The sequence below is a fragment of the Mustela nivalis genome, assembly GCF_964662115.1.
Source record: "Mustela nivalis genome assembly, chromosome: Y".
Lineage (NCBI taxonomy): Eukaryota > Metazoa > Chordata > Mammalia > Carnivora > Mustelidae > Mustela > Mustela nivalis.
In genome coordinates, this window is record NC_139041.1 from 35,638,565 (window position 1) to 35,660,527 (window position 21,963).

Genomic DNA, 21,963 nt, shown 5'->3' on the forward strand with positions numbered 1-21,963 from the left:
GCACACACACGCACGCCCCGCGCCCCACCACCATCACTTTGCAAGACCGCAGCTTTAACCCCCTAACTTCATCCTCTCCAAGCTGCAGAGCTGGGAAGTCCTGAGGTCAAGGTGTGGACAGGGTGGGCTTCTCCAGAGACCTCTCAGGAAATATGAGCTAACTAGGGCCGCCAGTTCTAAGGCAAAATCATCTTTTCTCCGAAGAGATCCTTCAGCAAACTGTCCCCACCCTCAAGCTTTTGGCAAGTCTTAATTCCCAATGACTATCTCTGCAAAACGCAGAACGGAGTTGGAAAGGGACAAAGAGAACTCCCGGGCAGCTAATGGGGACCAGGACGGGGAGGTGACCACCAGGTAGACCCCCTGGTGTCAAGTCCTGTGGGTGAGGGTCTAACTAGCCTAGCTCACGCCTGACCCCTGACCCCCACCTTGGCCATAGCGAAGGGGGATTGCCTCACGGACCCCAGTGAAACAGAATTCACATCCAGGCTGCCTGAGCGCACGGGGGAAGTCCCCAGGACTTTCCAGAACTTGCTGGAAACTGCTGGGGTTCCCCGAGCCCAGACCCAGCCCGGGTACCACATTGTCTCCCAGGAGTGCCCGCCCGGAGGCCACCGAGACTCGGGAAAACCGGTTTCCAAGATCAATTCCCGGAAAGCCCTGGGCGACAGGAGATTAAACGGATTGGGGCGGGACCGGGCCCTACCGCCCGGAGGGCTCCGCTGCGTGGGCGGGTCCGGGTCCGCGCGCTGGGGGCAAGGTCCTGCGCGCCCGGCCCGCGCGCCGCCATGGCTCTCAGGGCTCCGAGGGGACGCGCCGCGCCCGCTGCCAGGTGCGCGGGGACCGAGGACGCGGCCCCCACTCGGGGCGGGCATGAGGGCTGGGGGAGGCGCACACTGGGCGTCAGTGGCCCCCGGGACGGTCGGGCGGTGTGTGCGCCTTGGAGTCACCAAAACGCAGCTCGACGTCCGCCTCGCAGTCGCAGGGACGCGGAGCCGGACGGGAGGAGAGGGGCGGCTGGACCGAGGAGAGGGAGGGAGGGCCGCCGGCAGGGAAGGGGAACCCGGGGCTGGTGCGCAGAGGCCACGCCCCGGCAGAGCGAGGCCTGGTCCCCATCCCCCACTGCGTAGGACGTGCTCTCTTGATCCCGAGTACCCCCTCCTCCAGCAGCGCCAGCACCAGGCCCCCAAAACACCCTCTTCCCCCCGAGCGCTGCCGCGTGCCCCCTCGTCCAGCACACGCCCCCTCCCGCTCCCTGCCGCCTACCCCCCGGAGTGCGGCCGTGTCCCCAATCCCCACTCTAGGACACGCCCGGTCCCCCACCTCGGTTCCGCACCCTGACAGCACCGCGACGTCCCCTCAACCCCACCCTTGCTCCAAAGTGGGGGCATCCCCGCTTTGTTCCGTCCCCCCCCATCCCAGCACGGCCGCACCCTCCCCCACTCTGAGACACGTCCGGTCCAGCACCCGCTTCCCCGCCTCCCAAAGCGCGCGGCTTCCTCCTTCTAGCACCGCCCCGCCCCGCTCCGGCCTTCGGCCCCCGGCCCGGCCTCCCCTAGCCCAAGCGGAGCCTGGCCCACCCCCACATCCGGAGCGGAGCCCTGGCCCCCAGCGCTAAGACTTGCCCAGTTCCCGAAGACCCCGTCGCCGGAGCGCGGCCGTGCCCCCTCCTCCCCCTCTCCACAACCCTTTGGACGCTCCGCCTCCGCCCTGTGCCGCCGGGACCTTCCCTGCCCCCCTGCTCCCGACGGCTGGCGCACGGGGGCGCAATCAGGGCACAGGACAGCACTGGGGGCTCTGCAGGCCGGCCCCGAGGCACGCTCGAGCTGCCAGCCAGGCAGGAGGACCTGGGCGCCCCAGGCCCTGCGTTCAGCCGGGTTAGGGGCGGGCAGGGTCGGAGATCCGCGTCCGGGACGCCCCAAATCCCTTTCCCGCGCGGTCCCTAGCGCGCCCCGCGGGGGCCTTGGTGGCCACGCGCGCCCCAAGACCGTGTTGTCTCTACGGGGTCGCACCAGCAGTGCCTTGTCTCCCTGTCGTGGCCGGGGTGCCCTGAATCCCACATTCTTCCTTTTAAAATGCCTGTGTCCCGCTGCTCCGACCCTCTGGGTCCGCCTACCTCCTGTCGGGTGGCTCCAGGGACCGAAGGCGCGCTCTGGCCGCCTTTGCACCGGGAAAGGCAGGAAAGGCGCCCCTGGGAGACAAGCGCTCAGCCCTTTAAGGAGCGCCCCCGCCGAAGTAGCAGAATTAAGGACCAACGGGGTGAGGAGGAGGTTAAATCCTGATGCAGGGCGAACGCACGTGCCTTCCCAGCAAGCCGCTTGGGAAATGCCCACTGAACATGACAAATCCTGGACGTTAATTTGGGCCTTGTTGGTTGTCTCTCCAGGGACTTTTTGTGGGGTCCGCTCCTTCTGTGTTTGCTCCTGAGGACGTCCGAGTTAAAAGCCGCAAATGCCCTTCAACCCAATATTCTACTGATAATGGCAGACGATCTTGGCATTGGGGATCTTGGTTGCTATGGGAACCGTACGCTCAGGTATAACGGGCTGGTGATGCTGGTGGTCCTAGGGGTCGTGGGTGTCTGTGTGGGAGAACGCATGTGGGTTATGATGTCTTTGAAAGCTGCCCGTAGTAGGAAAGCCCTCAGGGCATCCGACGTGAACCCCCCAAGAAATTATTTTTTGACCGGGAAGCTGGGTCTGAAACTGAAATGTTCAAACACCATGGCACTCGGGTGGTTGGATGTATTCCTTTCTTAGTGCTGCCGGAACAAAAGGGAACAAATGGAGTAATTTGAGACGCAGGAATTTCTTCTCTTCCCAGTCCTGGAGACCAGAAACCTGAGGTCCAGGCGGGGCAGGGCCGAGCCCCCTCCAGAGGCACCAGGACAGGGTCCTTCCTGACTCTTCCAGCTTCTGGAGCTCCAGGCGTCCCTACGCTGGTGGCCACATCCCTCCCATCTCTGCCTTCCGTCTTCCTGTGGCTTCTCCTCTGTGTCTGTATCTTGTCTTTTGTCTCTTACCAGGACACCTGTCATTGACTTTAGGGCCACCCTGATCCAGGATGAGCTCATTCCTTGATCCTTAACTAATGACACCTGTAAAGACCCGTTTACAAGTCAGGTCCCATTGATAAATACTGGGGATTAGGACAGGACAGCTGTGCCCCTGAGGCTGCTACTCACTCGCTGTGAGGACCTCAGCGGACCTCGGTGGACCTCCGTATTCACACTACGCAGGCTCCTGCGTCTTGCCTCCTGGCAAATATGTGCACGATGGTGTTTGCATGATCTGTGCAGCAGGAGACAAGAAGCACCTCATTCCGTTTCTTTTAGAAAGACCACCAGGACAGCATCACATGATCTGTCTTAACCTTAGCAGCCCATGTTGGGACTGCCCAGGATAGACCCAGGCCCATGACCTTTGGTCACGACCTTTCCAACAGCGGCAGACACTGCCCTGTGTATGCAGGGACCTTCCTCCCCCCAACGCTGAGCCTGCCCAGTTATACCTGCCGGGACAGACCATTCCCCCAACAAAACTGGACAATCCATTGGCTTCTGGTAGCTTCCGAAAAGTCACCACGATGCATTTTAGAACATTTTCACAGCCCAAGAGCACGTCTTGCCCTCTCTCAGCCATCACTCTATGTAATGGACTGGATCGTGTACCCCAGGATTCCTAGGACGAATTCCTAACCCTTCAGGACCTCCTGCAGCCTGCCAGTGTGTGTTAAGAAAACTTAAGCCAAGAAATTAATGGAGAAACTGGGATTGCATACCCAATACCACCGCTAGGGGGCAGCACCCATGACATGTGTGTGTGTGGGGGGGGGTGTGGGTGGTGGTGGTGGTGGTGGTGTTCATGTCCAGTGTTTCTCCTTCCAACTAAAATATAGGCCAAGCGCAAGGACGGTGTTTGGGGACATCCTAAAGGCGGCGAAAATGTTCTCTTAATTTAGTGCATTGACTCACTGATGAAGACATTGAGCCAGCTGGCCCCATGAGTTGCAGCGCGACCCTTACCCATGTCGAGCCCATGCCCCTTGCAGTCAGCCTATGAGGAATGTGGGCTTTCTGCCCAAACCTACTGCGCTTCCATGGTCTTCATATTGTTGTCTCCACAGCACATGCAGCCACCCCAACACAAGCAGGGCACATCCTTTTAACAGTTTTGCCCAAGCAAGCCATCAAGGCTGACAGGTAGAAGACGTAAAAACCACCCGGTTTAGGGAAAGCTACACCCTGTCTTGGCTTTCGAGGGGGAATTGACTGCACATGCTCTAAGGCATCTGTGCCTTCATCCTTTGGAGATTTGCTGTGAAATCATTCCGATTCCTCCAGCACATAAGCCGTTCTTCACTAGTAAGTACGTCCCATAGAATTCTCTCCAGGAATCAGGGGATCTGCTGTGCCTAGATACCCTAGAAAATGTCAGACACCCTTATTTACAGTCACTCCGCTGGCTCATGTGGGACACAGCAGGTCTGTGTTTCATATCTTGTCTCGTAAGAAAGGGAAGTCGAGAACCCGCGAGGTGTGTAATGAATGTGTAGTCACCAAGGGTCAGGGGAGCAGGAGGTCAGGACAGAAGAGGGAGCCCTAGGACTGGCTCTGTGGCCCTAATCCTGCTTCTCCGTATCTGTGCCATCAGTCATACGTCCAGCCTCAGTTTCCCCTGTTCACATAAGGCCTTTGGATAATCTCCACCTTTCCTTCTGGGACCATGATGCAAAACGTGAAAGTGAACCCCCGCCCCAGACATGTGTTAATGACAGAAACCAATCTGCAAATACATGTGTAACCTGCTTGTTTTATTAGCATAATAGGAAGAAAAGATATGTCTTCTTTCAGGAAAATGTCATACATGCCCTGCCCATCCATTCCTTTTTTGAGAGTCACTGGGTGGTTTCTCAGCATATTGGTATCACTTTCAGACACTCCCATACTTTCCCTCTGTTTTTAGAATAAAAATATCCGATCCCACAGGCCAGAGGGTTATTTAAAAGAGAAAGAATGCATAAAAAAATGAAAGGCACTTGAGAGTAATATTTTAGGATTATCTTTGCCAGTCAGCTTGGTTAGGGAAAGAAGAAGATGACATAAATTGATTGAGAAGCACAGAATTTAAAAATCAGGAGCATTTTTCCTGTCTTAGGGTATCTTTTCACAAGTGGAGGAATGAGATTCTGCAGAAGATTTCTGTGCAAGGTTGAAACCTGTGGTATTTTTCATTCTGTTCCCCAGTGTAGATAATCATGAAGACATGTGTTGGACATAAATACTTGATAGAAGAGAGATAGCTAGACAGACAACGGTTGGATGGATGGATGGATGGATGGATGGTTGGATGGATGGATTGATGGTTGGATGGATGGATGGATGGATGGTTGGATGGATGGATGGATGGTTGGATGGATGGTTGGATGAATGGATGGTTGGATGGATGGATGGATGGATGGTTGGATGGATGGATGGATGGTTGGATGGATGGATGGATGGATGGATGGATGGTTGGATGGATGGATGGTTGCATGGTTGGATGGATGGATGGTTGGATGGATGGATGGTTGGATGGATGGATGGTTGCATGGTTGGATGGATGGATGGTTGGATGGATGGATGGATGGTTGGATGGATGGAAGGAAGGATGGATGGATGGAGGATGGATGGATGGATGGTTGGATGGATGGATGGATGGTTGGATGGATGGATGGATGGTTGGTTGGATGGATGGTTGGATGGATGGATGGATGGATGGCTGGATGGATGGATGGTTGGATGGATGGTTGGATGGTTGGATGGATGGAAAGATGGATGATGGATGGTTGGATGGAAAGGGGTGGAAGGATGGGTAGACAGATGGTTATTTACTGGTACATAATAGATTAGATATCAAGCTAGAGATAGAACTTTTGTAGCCTGAGAAAATAGGTCAAAGCTAATATAACTATACTTAATTGGTAGAATCCTATAAGCCCTTGTAATTCGTGTTCATAGTTTAGTTAAAAATAAATTTTTATAGTTGGATTATTGAAAACAACCAGCATGAGTACAGAATGGGTGATTTTTTTTTTAATAACAGCATTTATATTTGGGTTGGTTGCAATTTTTTAAAAAGTCCAAGATGAGCAAAGTGGCCAGAACGGTCTTGACTGACACAGCTGTTCCCTGAAAACAGAGGCATGGCAGGGCCCCAGCAGCTGCCCAGAGCAGCAGGTGTCTGAAATACTGACCTCAGCTGTGGTTTCTGGGCATGCAGGACGAGCCTGGAAGCCACAGCTGAATGAGTACAGACAACAGCTTGCACACAAGAGGGCAAGGGGCACTGTCTTTAAATAGGAACAAAGCCATCAGGAAAAAAGCTTTAGTGGTCCCAAAGTGGACGGGTGGTTGTGAACTATCATAAAATCCATGCTTAATGGAAGATATGAGCCTGAGGATGGACATACTTGTCCCACAACCTCCAGAACACTACCTTCGGTGGATTTTTTAAGTCACGCAGATAAGGTATAATTTAATGGAGGTGTTAAACCCTCCTTGGCACTCTCTAGCTCCGTGACCAGGGACGAGTGACTCAGGCTCCCAACTTTGCTTGTCTCCTTGCAAACGGGGAGATCACTCTGCTGACTAAGAAGTCGTTGAGTCTAAAGATAACACAGGGATTCCAAAAATGCAGCTTTTCACTTTAATAATCTCCAAAGATGTTACACTATTGTATTACTACACTAACTTAGAAGTTATTTACTGGCCTCCTATGCATTTACACCAAACATCCTTTGAACACTGTCCTTCTGCCCCTCACCTCTGTGCTTCTCCACCTTTGAGGATTTTGAAGGATACAGTTGTAATTTTTCATACTTTTTAGACCACAAGTACTGTGTTCACCCCCAAACAAAAGGAACAATTAAAACAAAAAATGTGTTCTTCAAAACTGGCAACACCCATCTGAGTTAGTAAGAAAGGTATTTACCTCAACATTTGGAGGATGGTCTTGGCAATGGTTTTGATGCGTCTGAAGTTCTTGAATCCAAAACCCACATTAGGACTTTGGGATGCCCACCAGCTCCCAGAAGTCCTTCAGGAGTCATCATATTTCTGTCCTCTATCCACAAAACTTATGGACGGGGATCCTCTGGGTCACAAGGCTTTGGAAGAGACTTGTGTCCAAGAAAACAGCATCTACTAGTATAGGACTCAGCCTGAGCCTGCCCAGACCTTCAGAAAAGCCATGGTCACGTCTGCATACTTCTCCCAGGGCGCTGGGAGAACAGGGACCCTGAGGCTCCTCCCCATAAATAATGGTTGTGGACCATTGTCAACTCCCTCAGCACCCTCCGCCAACACTCATACTCAACAAGAAAGGCCTCCAGCCATGCCTCAATTCGTCTCCAAAGATGCCTTTGACCTTGGGCCATTAGAACACCTGCCCAGTAAGGAAATTTTAGGTATCATCTCTCACAGATTTTATTCTGGCCAGTGGCTTCACTCTTCATGTCTTCCCGTGTCTCTTTAATCCACTTGCCCTCTGCCATTTAACCCATCCACATGGAAACTTGGTGGTACAAACAGGAAAGGCATGGTGTTCCTTCCCCCCATTGGATTGGGAAGACCGTTTCCCATTTGTGAACTAGAGCGTGCTCACAGAGGAGCAAAGGGTAGCGAGCTGTAAGGGACCCACCTTTGCAAGCCAGTAGGTTGGTGTGGTCACAGCCTCCTGGCAGACAGGAGTAGACCGTAAGACCAAGACGTTGTGCAACTCTTATCCCTACACACAGCAACAGCATCCAGAGAAGCTTGTTCCTGGCCCACAAGACCTCCTCCGGGTGATGCGATGGGCTCAGACGGTGGCTATGCATGCAGTGGGCCGGGCTGCAGCCCCAGACCCCGGGACAAGGGCTCAGCCCCTTTTGCAGCGAGAGGTCCTCAGTCCATGTGCTCATGCTGGTTGTTTTGGGGATGGGTCCATCTGCCTTTGCAAGACACCATATGCAACTAATCATAAAACCCACAGGAAACACTGATGTACTCCATGCCATGCCCTTTGGTGCAGGGATCCCTGTAAGGGCTGTCTTGACAGGGATGTTTGTGTGTGGTTTACTCAGGACGCCCAATATTGACCAGCTTGCAGAGGAAGGCGTGAGGCTCACCCAGCACCTGGCGGCCGCCCCCCTCTGCACCCCCAGCAGATCTTCCTTCCTCACGGGGAGGCACTCCTTCAGATCAGGTCAGTGTTGCCGGGACGACTGAGAAGGGGGCAAGCCTGCGTCTACTCATTACTTGTCCTCAATGTGATCCGCGATGGTCGAGATCCAGGTAGAACGGTGCACATTTAATGGGCAATGGTATCCCCTCAAATGACATGAAGACTGGTGTGTTTTAGGTAGTCATGCGATGATTGGGTTGATTGGGAATTCAGAGACGGAAACTCTGCAAGGGTAGCTGGTTATGGTTGACATTGTGTTTATTTGTTTAAATATTTTAGTCCATCTGGGTGTGTAGTCATGACTTCAGATAGGCTTTGGGTGAGCATATAGGAAACTAAAGGATGGTTCTCAAAGATCCCACATCCTAAATCCTTATATGGCAAAAGGGACTTTGAAGCTGGGGTTAGGTGAAGGATCTTCAGATGGGAACGTTACCCTAGATTATGCAGGCGGCCCAGTGTCATCACCAACGTCCTTCTAAGGGAAAAGTAGGAGGGTCAGAGTCAGAAAGGGACAAGGTTGGTGAGATCCTCAAGGTTGTCTGTCTGCTTAAGCTGAAAGCAGGCACTCCCATGACCCAGGAATTCCTAAGGAGGAGCCCAACATGTGCACACATGCAAGTTCTACAAAAGATGGAATGAGAACTTCACAGCAGCACTGAACGTTGTCTGCACATCTGTATGTTGCAAACACAGACACAGTTCATCAGTGGAAGAGGGGGTTAATAAGTGAGTACATTTACATATTGGAATATTGAGGTTTAGTTTGTCCAAGCTGCTGTATGGAATACCACAGAAGGACCAGCCTAAACAACACAGATTACTTTTTTGACCATCTTGGAGGCTGGGAGTCTGAGATCCAGGGTAGGGCTAGTTCCCCTGAGGCCTCTCTCCTTGGCATATAGACTCTGCCTTCTCTCCCTGTCCTCACGTGGCCATCTGTCTGTAGCTCCTCTTCTTATAAAGACCCCATTCCTATGGGAACAGAGCCTACTCCAACGACTTCTTTTTTTTTTTTTTTTTTTTTACCTCTTTAAAAGACCTGATCTCTTTTAAAGACCTTATCTTCAAACACGGTCACATTCTGAGATGCTGGGGGTCAGGTCTCTATGTGCAAGATGTTAGTAGCAGCCACTACTGGGGAGAGCCAACTCTCCCCACCAAGTTGTGACAACGAAAAGTGTCACCGGGCATTTGCCACGTGTTCCCTGGGGGGCAGAATTACCTTTGGTTGGGAACCACTGCCATAGATAGATAATGTACAGAAGATACAGAGAGAGAAGATAGAGATAGAGATAGATAGATAGATGATAGATAAATAGATGATAGCTAGATTAGATAGATAGATTATAGATAATAGGTACATAACAGATTGATGGATGGCTAGGTGCATAGATGACTAGATGGGTGTATGAGTGGATGGGTGAGTGGATATATTGATGGATGGATAAAGTTAGATGATAGATAGATGATAGATAGATGATAGATTAGATAGATAGATAGATTATAGATAATAGGTACATAACAGATTGATGGATGGCTAGGTGCATAGATGACTAGATGGGTGTATGAGTGGATGGGTGGGTGGATATGTGGATGGATGGATAGAGTTAGATGATAGCTCATAGATTGATAGATGATAGATGAGTAGATTGATAGATGGATGAATAGAGTTAGATGATAGGTGATAGATTAGTAGATTGATGGATGAGTAGGTGCATAGATGGCTAGATGGGTGGGTGAATGGATGAATGGGTGGATATATGGATGGATGGATAGAGTTAGACAATAGACAGATAGATGATAGAGAGAGAGAGAGAGATAGGGATGGATGAATAGCTAAGTAGGTAAGCAGTTGACGATTGATAGATGATACATGAATAGATGGGTGAAGAGATGATGGATGGATGGATAGAGTTAGATGATAGAAACAGACAGACTCTCTCATGCCAAGGCAGGGTTTCTCACCCTCAGCACTGCTGACATTTGGGCTGGATGAGTCTCTATGGTGGGGGCAACCTGGGCACTGTAGGGTGTTTCCCCCAGCTGAGGCCAGCAGCGCCCCTCCTGCAATTGTGAAACCCAGACCAACGCCAGACAGGTTGAAGGGTCAGCTTCCTCCCCAGGCAAGAACCCTTGCTGTAGTCAAGGGAGAGTGAGTCCTTGCTCTCTGCTCTGCTCCGCAGGCATGGAAGCCGATGATGGGTACCGTGCCCTCCAGTGGAACGCGGGATCAGGCGGACTCCCCACGAACGAAACCACGTTTGCAAGAGTCCTGCAGCAGCAAGGTTATGCTACCGGCCTTATAGGTACTCATAGCATTCAGGGAGCAGGAGGATCAGCCTGTTTCCCTACCAGAGGAAAAAGTTACATGTCAGAACCAAAACTGGGTGCTGGCCCTATATGACCTCTCTTGGATCGGTCACACCGTTGGAACTTCTGTCATTGACAAGCTGTTTGAATTCAACTTCTTGGGGGATTTGCCTCTTTCTTTCCATTCCCAGGCTTTGTATTAGGGGCTGGTCTCCTAGACACCGCTGCCTGGCACCTGCCCCAAAACCCTAGCCTCCAGAAGGAAAGCAGACGTTCAGCATTCTTGCAAACATTTTAGACACAGAGCCACACTTATTATTTAGGGAATGATGGAAATCCTCTGGAGAGCCAATTCTTGAACATCATGAGTCAGGGGCCAACCTCGTAAGACCCCCTTTCTGCGAATGGCACTCCGACACCTGTTAGGTGGCTTCCTTACAGATGGGCACCCACCTGTCATGGACCAGATGCTTGGGAACACTTTCATTCCTTGCTCAGCCTGTGTGTTTAGAAGTAGTGTCTCCTCTTAACAGGAATCTCCGAGGCCAGATGATGAGGGCGTCTTCCCCAAACCCTTGGTCAAGGGAAGACTCGATCAGTTCTGTGTGCAGGGGGGTTAAGGGAAGATTCAATCCAGTCTGTTCCATTCAATTCCTCACCAGCTCTTCCACACTCAGAGTCACTGTTGAGTTCACAGGGAACTGTGACATCCCCACCTTATCAACATGGTGATTGGGTTTGACATGGGGTAGTCACCTCTTCTGCCCTCCCTTTTAAAATTTCCTGCTACTTTAGAAATAGAGATTATGTAGACTTACTTCCCAGAGTTCTGGAGGCTGAAACATCCAAGATCCAGACTCCACGTCTGGTGAGGACCTCGCCCTGCTTCAGAGATGACCGTCTTCACTCTGTGCCCTCACATGTAAGAAGGCATGAAGGTCTCTTTGGGGGCACTAATCCCATTCATGGGGGCTCCATCCTGAGGACCTGATTTCCTATCCAAGGTCCCAACTCCAAATACCATCACCCTTATGGTCAGGTCTCAACATAGGAATTTTAGGGAGACACAGATACTCAATATATCGCATAACCCATTTTCAAGGGCATTTTCAAGGACTTTGTATGCATCTGCTCTGTCACCTGTATTTCTCTTCTCAATCCTGAGAAGTAGAGTAAAGTTTCTTACTCACCCAAATTGACTGGAACTTTCCATTACCAACTCACCACCGTTGGGTCAACGACCCAATGTCCTTGAGCCCACCGCCACCAGGTATCTCATACTCTTTGGGGGTGGGGAATTATGTTTAAAACTAGGTAAGTGGATTCATTTTGTGTTTACTGGACTTGCAGACCTGCGTTTCGGTTCCTTCTGTGAATCTTTATTCTTCTGGTGCACACACCCCATCTGGACTTAGACAAGGGTGTTCTTCACCTTCCAAGTGGTAGTGGACAAGATGGAGACCATCCTGTATACTTTCCTTCTCCACCTGTTCATCCCGACCTTCTCACTTCCTTAAATGTAAGCAGGGATAGAAAGGGAGGTCTCCAGGCTTGGAACTAGAACTGATCCTACAGGTTCTGAAGACCCTGTGTGAAGCATGGGAGGGAAGAACAGGGTGGGGACCGTGTTTAACCTCTGTACTTGGAAATTATGGTGACTGGTACATTGGACCCTTTTCTGTCCTATTTTGTAGCTAAATGTAAGCTGGCTAAGCATCTGTAGAGAACCCAATTCTTGTGTATTCTTCTAGAATCTGATATACGGGCTTTCTCATGTTCCATCTCAATGGTATTATAAAATTACAGCCTTTGGGAAAAAAATCTCTTAGAAGCATTTCTTGCTTACTTGGTTACTTCTACTCTGTGGTAAGATTATGCTAGAACCAACTCCTTTTATCAAGGGGCTGTCTTTTAAGTAAGAAATATCCATAAATGATATTTTCTGAGTTATTTAATAGCAGAATAGTTATTTAATAGCAGTCTAGGGTTGCAAATTTTTAATAGTTATTTAAATTGCAAATTTTTAGTAGTTATTTAATTTATTAAATTTTAAAATAATTTAATATTTTAAATAATTTTAAAATAATTTATTAATATTTAAAATACTATATATAGTATTTTATATATACTATATATTTAATAATTTAATAATTTTAATTAAAAATTGCAAATTTTTAATAGTTATTTAATAGCAGTCTAGGGTTGCAAATTTTAATTCCTAACAGCCCAGAATATCTTGAACCTTTAATCTCATGACCGCCATACGTTTGTTCGGTATTTCCAAACAGCAGGGTAACTATATAATCCGAATTTTTGAGAAGATGACTGGGGCCAAACAGAGCACCTCCATGTGTGTTCTTGTCTAACTTCTTGCTCTTATCTTCAGGAAAATGGCACCAGGGTGTCAATTGTGAATCCCGCAATGACCACTGCCACCATCCACTGAACCACGGATTTGACTATTTTTACGGCATGCCTTTCACGCTTGTGAATGACTGTCAGCCAGGCAGGCCCCCACAAGTGGACGCCATGACTAGATCCAGACTGTGGCAGTACACCCAGATGGCAGCTCTAGGGGTCCTGACCATTGCGGTTGGCAAGACTTGCGGGTTCATCTCTGTGTCCTGGAAGGGAGTCCTGGGGGCAGCCAGCCTCGTCTTCCTCTTCTTCGTCTCCTGGTACGCCAGCTTTGGGTTTGTGCGCCGTTGGAACTGTATCCTGATGAGAGACCATGATGTCATAGAGCAGCCCATGGTTTTGGAAAGAACGGCAGGTCACATGCTGCGCGAAGCCGTTTCCTATATTGAAAGGTAATGCCGTTTTTAAAGAGGAGATGAGTTCTCATAGTACCTGAGTCCCGATGGGGTGATGGGTTTCAGGGACCCAGGTGGCTCAGATAGTGTTGAAACAGGTGCCATCGTGTCTGAAGCATGTTTTTCTTCTTTCAGGAATAAGCACCGGCCATTCCTCCTCTTCGTGTCTTTGCTACATGTTCACATTCCCCTGGTGACCACAAAACGCTTTCTCGGGAAAAGCCAGCACGGCTTATATGGCGACAATGTGGAGGAGATGGACTGGCTTGTAGGTGAGTCAAGGCACGGCCATGCGTCATTCGGTCTTGGCCTCACCGCTCAACTCTGGTAACAGATGGGCCACCTCAGTATGAACCAAGTTGCAATAAAGAAGAAGAGAAAAGGCAAAGAATTGGGAGAAAGTTCCCCATATCATTCACGTGCTCCTTCAATCTACTTCTGCACAAAATCATCCTTTTACAAAGCGCATTATTTAAAGCCATCATGAGGAGCACCTGGGTGCCTCAGTTGGCTAAGTGTCTACCTTCAGTTGAGGTCATGGTCCCCAGGTCCTGGGATCAAGCCCTATGTCAGAGCTCCCTGCTCAGCGGGGAGTCCGCTTCTCCCTCTCTGTCTACTTCTCCGCCATCTTTATGCTCTTTCTCAAATAAATACATGAAACCTTAAAAAAAAATAATAAAGCCATCATGACATATTACAAAATGTGAAGCAAGGATGCTCTATCATTCAGGGCAACAGACCAACAATGCATTCCTCCCGTGGCCTTGCGAAAGCCCAGAGAGAGCGGATGAGATGGTACATTCTGTTTGTTTTTACTTTGACGTATAGTTGATACACTGTTACCTTCCCTTCAAGTGTATAGAGATTGCTAAGAGAATGCAGACATCTAAATCCTTGCAGGGTGCGAGGGCTTATCCTGGAAAAGCTGTAGTGCTACGATGCATCAAGTAAAGAGGCAGACAACCCCAAAACGGGAGGGTGGATTACATCGTGCTCTAGAAACATGCATTTCCCGTGCTGCACAGTCCCCATGTGGTGTAAAATCTTTCCTTCAGGGCTGTAGATGTGTGCACTTGGTCTCCATGGATAAAGCAAGTGCATGGCTGGTAGACCGTGCTGCTCTCCTGAGTCTTGCCCCCCTCCACATGCAGATGGAGGCTCACAGCTCTGGCTTCCTCCTATCTTGATGGGATTGTCCCATCAGGACTCTTTCTTACCACACTCCAACCCCATGCAGTCATTATGGACACATATGCCAACAACATATTGGCTTTAAGCCATTTGTTTTGTTTTCTGTATTAGTGACAACTTTGTAAACAAGATTCTGAATCCTGTGGAATTGGGAACATCAGAAAGGGTTCACACTGTGTGACCACATTCGTAATGACGGTGACTACACAGTCCCCTTATGGGACTTTCTAGCAAGAAAGGGCAAATTTGAGTTGAATTTGCTGGTGGTGATTCATTCGCTCTGCCCTGAATTGTTCTGTTTCTCTTATAGGTGAGATCCTTAAAGCACTCGAAGTCTACGGTTTGAAAAACACGACATTCACGTATTTCACCTCTGATCACGGAGGACATTTGGAGGCAAGAGACGGACACGGCCAGCTGGGGGGATGGAATGGGATATTCCGAGGTGAGACCATTGGATATTGGGGGTTAAGAGGCAGATGTGGGAACCACCAAATGATTCTCAGTGTTACAGCCTGGAGAGCAAGCAGAAGGGGGAAAGAGTGTGCACTTTCAAGGGGGGATTTCTTGAACAACCGCTCTACACAAAATCCTATACGCGTGCCAAGAGAAAAAAAAGACACATGCCCTTCACTTAAAGGGCTTATATTTTAGTAGGAGAGGGAGATCTGCAAATAAATAATCAAGATAAAATTAAAAGAAATGCCATCGTAAATCAAACATCGCACTGTAACTATAACCTTAGTTACGTGTGTCTCTGTATTCCACTCTATCTTGTGAGATTTAGGGCATGGCACCTTTATATTGCCGTATTTTTAAAAGTCTGATACAGTCATTTTCTCCATGATTCATGGATTCCGTATTTATGATGTCAGCTACTTGCTAAAATTTATCTGCAACCCCAAAATCAATACTTGCGATGCCTTTGCACTCGTTTGAACAGCAATAAGAATATCAGTCGCCCGCCATGCATGTTCTCAACCACAGTTGGGTGCAGTAACCCTGTGCCTACATTTCATCTCTCAGACATAGACATGGGTCCTTTTCATGGTCTCTTTCGTGACCACGTTTCTGTGGTTTTGTTTGCTTTTTGTTAGTGACTTTGTTCCTTGAAAGGGCCCGCGGCCGTAGTGCTAAAGGGCTATCCTCTGTCCCCAAGGGCAAGACACTTGCCACACATCTTATGGAGAAAGTGTGTTAGATGGGCTTCATCCAGCCACGAGTTCTAGCGCTATTGGCCTCGAATCCCGTGCAAATGAATCATGATTTCTACCCAATAAGGAGTCTTTAAACCAAAACACACAGAAATATACTGATTGGTTGATGGAAATTCAGGGACCAGAGTCTTCCTGGAACCAGGCTGTGTGTTACACACACCTGAGAGTCACCATTCAGTATGTGTGGCGACTTTGTAGAACATCGCTCCAGGGAACAATGAGAGTTCACGGTGTATGTTCCTATGACTTGTGAGGGGATTTTCCCACACCGGTCCTCCATACACATCCCCAAGCTGTATAGTAGCTTCTCATTGTACCCAGTGGTATGTTCTGCAAACAGCCTATCCCTTGATTTCTGACTGTGGGACCCAGAACGAAGTACCCACCCACCAAGCCACCCAGCCATGCCCGACTCCCAGCCTACAGAACAGAGACCTAGCACATGGGAGTGGGGTTGCTCCTTTGCCGTAACTTGTTTTGCAGCAGTACAAAGGGAAGGCAGGCGCATGACAGTTTTTGAACTGCAACAAGAAACCCATTTATTTAGCAAGATTCTGAACACATCCCTGCCCGTTTACTACTCACCTTCTGTGACATAGGATTGTTTTATGGGTACTTCTTTGCATTTCCTGAAGACCCGATCTGGGCCCCAGGCCATTGCTAGAGGTCCCAGAAATGAAGATGAACCAGGAAAAAGGGTAAAGGAACAGGTGGATGATACGGCGAGCAGGTGGGAGAGGAGGAGAAGAAGGGGTTGCCAGACCCAATTCCTGGTCCTTCCAGAAGGAAAAAGGATGGAGGAAGACAGGAGCCACCAGCCATACATGGTGTAAAATTTAAGCCCCCATTATAATTGTGAAGCCATGCATTGCACACCCTGTGTGTTCCCGTGGTCACAAAGACCTGCCAGATCTTAAAAGAAGAGCATGTAGACTCCGCCTGCCCATAGGGCAGTGACAAGGTTCTGGAATTTATTGTTGCAAACATTTTTGGGAAATGCAGGCTGCCATCGTGTGTGTTTATGTGTGGGGTAACCAGGCACGTACAGAGACAGACAGGTGTGCCCAGGTGTGCATGTGGATGGGACCATCTCCTGGAGAATTCTAACGACACTTCCTTACAGGAGGCAAAGGGATGGGGGGCTGGGAAGGCGGCATCCGCGTGCCGGGGATCTTCCGGTGGCCTGGGGTGCTGCCGGCCGGCCGAGTGATCCACGAGCCCACCAGCCTGATGGATGTCTTCCCCACCGTGGTCCAGCTGGGGGGCGGCCACGTGCCCCAGGACAGGTACACGTGTCATGAGACTCCCTCCCTCCCCAGTTGCTGAAAGTTGTCCTTTGACTATTTCACATGTAGGGGAGAAATCCTACCATGATATGGGGACATTTAGAAAGTTCTCACATTCTCAAAGGGAGGGGACAGCCTACTGCAAACTAATCATGCTCAGTAAAACGTGATTAAAGGAAGTATCGGGTCCATCTACCCATTTTGCCGTTTTGGTAAGATTTTATAACTCAGCACAACAATGGCGGGATGAAAGCATTAGAAGTCGTTCCGTTGAAACACCTTCCCCTGATTTCCTAAGGTGCACTCTTGCCCATGGGTTGATGGGGCGATCACAGCATGCTTTAAAAATGACTTATCACTTCGATATTAGGGCAGGACCAAAGACTGTTCCTAATCCAAGATAAAACAAAGCAGTAAGTATTTTGATAATTGTCTGATATTCCTCCACTTAAGGGGACAAATAAATAGTCCTGTATGAGAGAGACAGAACCAACAGTGTATGTTCGGGTGTCTGTGTGTTTATAAAATAAGGCATTTAAGGCGTTGGCTCCTGACATTGTGGAGACTAAGAAGTTGAAATCCTTATGCCAGGCCAGCAGGCTGCAAACTCAGGCAGAATTTCCCTGTTATGCTCTTGAGGCAGAATTCTGTCTTCTCTGGGAAACCTCAGTCTTTGCTCTTGGCAGCCGTCAACTGATTCTGCGAGGCCCACCTTCCTAGTGAAGGGTGCGCTGCTTTGCTCAGAGTCCACTGACCGTGGATGTTAACTGTGTCTAAAAAATGCCTTCACAGCAATCCTCAGCCTGGCGTTTCACAACATCCCTGAGCACCCGTGACCCAGCCAAGTAGACACAGGATATGGAACCGTCATAATTAGGGTATAATTAAAATAGAAGTGCTTTACAAGTGTAAGGAAAAGTGTAACTTTTGTACATTAAGTTCAGATCGAGGACTTTTTAAAAATATGGTCCTGTGGCCATGACGGGCAAGGCTGGAATGGTGTGTGTATGTCTGTGTGCGCACTGTGTATGCCATTCTGTGTAACAAAGGACCCCACAACTTAGTGACTTTTTCTTTAGAAAGAGCGACATGTCTCTTGCTTAGCAACTTGCAGTCTGGACAGAGTTGGGGAGACAACTCATCTCTGTTCCTCTTGCCCTTACGAGGGCCCTTACGAGCAAGGCCCTTATGAGCAAGACCCTTATGAGCTTGGAGTTTCACTTTCAGGTGCCAGTAGGCTGAGCGGCCTTGGTCTGACTCGTCCTTCTGTCTCTTTCACCGAATCAGGGTGATCGATGGCCGTAGCCTGGTGCCCTTGCTTCAAGGGACTGCTGAGCACTCAGCACACGAGTTCCTCTTTCATTACTGTGGGAAGTACCTCCACGCAGCACGCTGGCACGAGAAGGACAGTGAGTACATGTCTTTTCCTGGTGCGGGGGGACGGGTCGCCCCCAAGAAACAGAACCACGAGTGGGATGGCTGGATAGATGATGGATGGATGGATGGATGGATGGATGGATGAGTGGACAGATGGATGGATGGTTGGATGGATGGTTGGATGGATAGATGGATGGATAGATGATGGATGGATGGATGAGTGGATGGATGGATGGATGGTTGGATGGATGGTTGGATGGATAGATGGATGGTTGGATGGATGGTTGGATGGATAGATGGATGGATGGATGGATGGATGGACAGATGGATGGATAGATGATGGATGGATGGATGAGTGGATGGATGGATGGATGCATTGATGGATGGATGGACAGATGGATGGATAGACAGACGTATGGATAAACAGATGACAGATCAAGGATGGATGGATGGATGGTTGGATGGATGGTTGGATGGATGGATAGATGATGGATGGATGGATGGATGGATGAGTGGACAGATGGATGGATGCATTGATGGATGGATAGACAGACGTATGGATAAACAGATGACAGATCAAGGATGGATGGATGGATCATAGAATAGGCTGTTTAAGAGATGATGACAGAGTTGACAGAGAGGTCGCTTGGCAGATAATGGATGATAGAGATGGAAGGTAAAGACAGATGTAGACGAACGGGTGGACAGAAACAGAGAGAGCGATTTTCAAGAATTGTGTCGTGTGTGGCTGTGGGGACGGTCACATCTGAAATCTTCAGGGCCGGCCCACAGTCATGCAGGAGTGGATGCTGCCATCTGGAGTCCGAAGGGTAGAAAGTCAGGCAGAACACACGGGTTGTGCTCTGCAAGCAGAATTCCTTCCTCTTGAGGGGACCTCATTCTGTGCTCTCTTACATCTTCAACTGATTGGGTAAGGCCCACCCATGGCATGGAGGGCAGTCTACTCATGTAAATGTTGATTTCACTGGGGGGAAAAGAACCCTGCCATGGCGACATGCAGATGAGTCTTCAACTGAGCACCTGGCACCATAGTCTGGCCGTGATTATGAATGAAATGCAGCATCACAGAGCAAATCTCTTTCTGAGAAGTTGAGAAGAATCCAGATCTCATGGAGAATGATAGCTGGTGGTGGGCCCATGTCCAGGGGAAGGGAATCTGAGGGCTGCACCCCATGTCCCCCTCTGACTGGCTTTTTTATCTGGCCTGTACCCAAATGCACCCCCTGAGAACACAGCAAGTTCTTTGCCAATCACCGTGTTGGTGGGTCCTATTTGCTTCTGTTACACAAACTAGGACGGGGATGTGGAACAATTGCAAAATAGCAGGAAGGGTAAGAATGAAGAAAGCACGGCACTTGTGGCCGTCATCCCTGCAGGCAGCCTCACTGAGCACTTTGGGATGAGTCCCTTTGCCTCTGCGTGCCTGGAGCACACCATATAGACACACTTGGCAAGAACCACCTGGTTTTCTCCTCTCCTCTCTCTTTATTTGGATGGGATGTTGATGATTTTCCCCAGGGTTGGTACTTAGGTCAGGTGTTCACCACTCTGTTTGTCTTCAGGTGGAAGACTCTGGAAGGTCCACTACATGACGCCACAGTTCCACCCCAAGGGGACGGGGGCCTGCTACGGCCGAGGTGTGTGCCCCTGCTCCGGGGATGGTGTGACCCAGCACAGCCCACCTCTGCTCTTCGACCTCTCCAGGGACCCTTCCGAGGCATGGCCCCTGGCCCCCAGCTCCGAACCCCGGTACCACGCGGTGGTCGCACGGGTGGGTGAGGCCGTGGAGCAGCACAGGAGAACCCTGAGTCCGGTGCCTCCCCAGTTTTCCCTGAGCAACATCATCTGGAAGCCGTGGCTGCAGCCGTGCTGTGGAACCTTCCCCCTGTGCATGTGCGGGCAGGACAGAGATCCCCAGTGAGACGGGACCTCACACGGGGCAGGTGGGGTGAAACACGTTGACAAGGATGTGGAGAAAGGGGACCCCTCTTGCACTGTCGTAGCACTCTGGAAAACCGTAGGCAGGCTCCTCAAAAAAATGAAAAACAGACCTACCCTAGGACCTAGGGATTCCACTCCTGGGTGTTTCCCCACAGCAAATGAACACAGGATCTCAAAGAAACCTCCACACCATGTTCATAGCAGCAGTTGTCTCAGCGGCCAAGACATGCAAACAGCCCAGGTGCCCATCGATGGACGGAGGGAGAAAGAACAGGTGACCCATCCACACAATGCAATATGACTTGGCCATGAGGAGCAACAACGCAGACGGACCTGGAGGACGTTAGGACTTTATGCCAAGAGCAATCAGCCAGACATAGATTGAAAAAGACTGCACGATCTCACTGATTCGTGGAATCTTAACAATAAAAAAATTAAAACTGGTACCAGCAGAGTTTGGAAGAGTGGGTACCGTGGCGTTGGGGGAGCTGGGGAGAGGGCATGAGCTTCCGGTTAGGAGAGGACTGTGTTGTGGACACGTCTCAGCTCGGTGATTCTAGTATTCTAGTTCCTAATACTGTCTCATACCCTTCACATCTGCGGAGAGAGTAGATGTTAGTTGTTTTCACGGTGCACACCGAAACCGATCGCTACCGAAGGTGATGGGCGTGTTAGTTCACTTCACTGGGGTGGTCGTTTCATGATGTGTATCTATATCAAATCATCACGCTGTAAACCATAAATACATACGATTGTATTTGTCTGTTATACCCCCACAAAGCTGGGAAATGGATCTTTAAGGGGGAGAGGCACAGCTCCCCCAAATGCCGGGACTACGATGGGGTACCCAGGAGAGCGAGCACACGGAGAAGGTAAGGTTGTGTTTCCATTTCTCCAGAAGCATGTCCTGGGCGGGGAGTGCGTCTCAACTTTCTCATCCATAGCATAAGACCATCCCAATGGACACCCAATAATGCCCCCGGTCCTGATCTTCTAAAGCTCGGGGTTATCATAGTGCCAAGGTCCAGTTTTTGTACCCATTCATCTCGAAGCCTACTTGGGGTTTCACTGGGTCTGTGAACAGCCTTACAAAAGGGCAGACAGACATATGGGGATAAACATTTCTGTGCTGGTCTTGAGCATTCACTGATCCCAAGTGGCTAATTCAACCCCACACATGACATTCACTGTTCCTGTGTCCTCATCTTGTTACTTGGAAATTACTTTGGGCTTCCAGTAGCAGACATTGGGAATTAATCCCATAAACAGGGGAAGGGGGTGTTCTCTGTTGGAGGGACTCTAGGCTGGCAGCCTCCTTGCAACTCCAAGTTCTACCGTCCTTTGCCTCATGGCCTCAGGATGGCTGCAGCAGCTCCAGGCTGTGGGAAGAAGGGCTTTCCATTCCAGGCTGTGGGAAGAAGGGCCTTCTTCCCAGCTGAGTCAGCCCCTATTAAGGGGATTCTGCAGATGTCCTTACCTCAGGACTCCTGTTTCCATCCATAGAAACACCTGGGAATTGAGAAATGGACTCTTTGAAGTGAGCATACACCTCAGGGGGCAGGGTTGGTCCCATCAGCCTAAAGGTGAGACGGGCCTTTAT

The 21,963-nt window shown here is 49.8% G+C and overlaps 1 protein-coding gene across 1 annotated transcript; it reads left to right on the forward strand.

Moving 5' to 3' along the window:
- Positions 1–541: 541 nt before the first annotated feature.
- LOC309856925 (arylsulfatase D-like) lies at positions 542–20,809 on the forward strand. The gene is made up of 10 exons (XM_082718731.1): positions 542–832; positions 2,387–2,536; positions 8,104–8,225; positions 10,391–10,513; positions 12,904–13,327; positions 13,466–13,602; positions 14,832–14,966; positions 16,862–17,024; positions 18,312–18,433; positions 19,985–20,809. The coding sequence occupies exons 1-10, from the start codon at positions 789–791 to the stop codon at positions 20,341–20,343; spliced, it is 1,779 nt and encodes a 592-aa protein (XP_082574857.1). The 5' UTR covers positions 542–788; the 3' UTR covers positions 20,344–20,809.
- Positions 20,810–21,963: the final 1,154 nt, after the last annotated feature.

Bases quoted from the DNA above. Each gene is read 5' to 3' on its own strand.
- LOC309856925 (XM_082718731.1), top strand. From the start codon at position 789: ATGGCTCTCAGGGCTCCGAGGGGACGCGCCGCGCCCGCTGCCAG. The intron at 8,226-10,390 runs GTCAGTGTTGCC...TCTGCTCCGCAG, and splicing joins GAGGCACTCCTTCAGATCAG to GCATGGAAGCCGATGATGGG. The intron at 14,967-16,861 runs GTGAGACCATTG...ACTTCCTTACAG, and splicing joins ATGGAATGGGATATTCCGAG to GAGGCAAAGGGATGGGGGGC.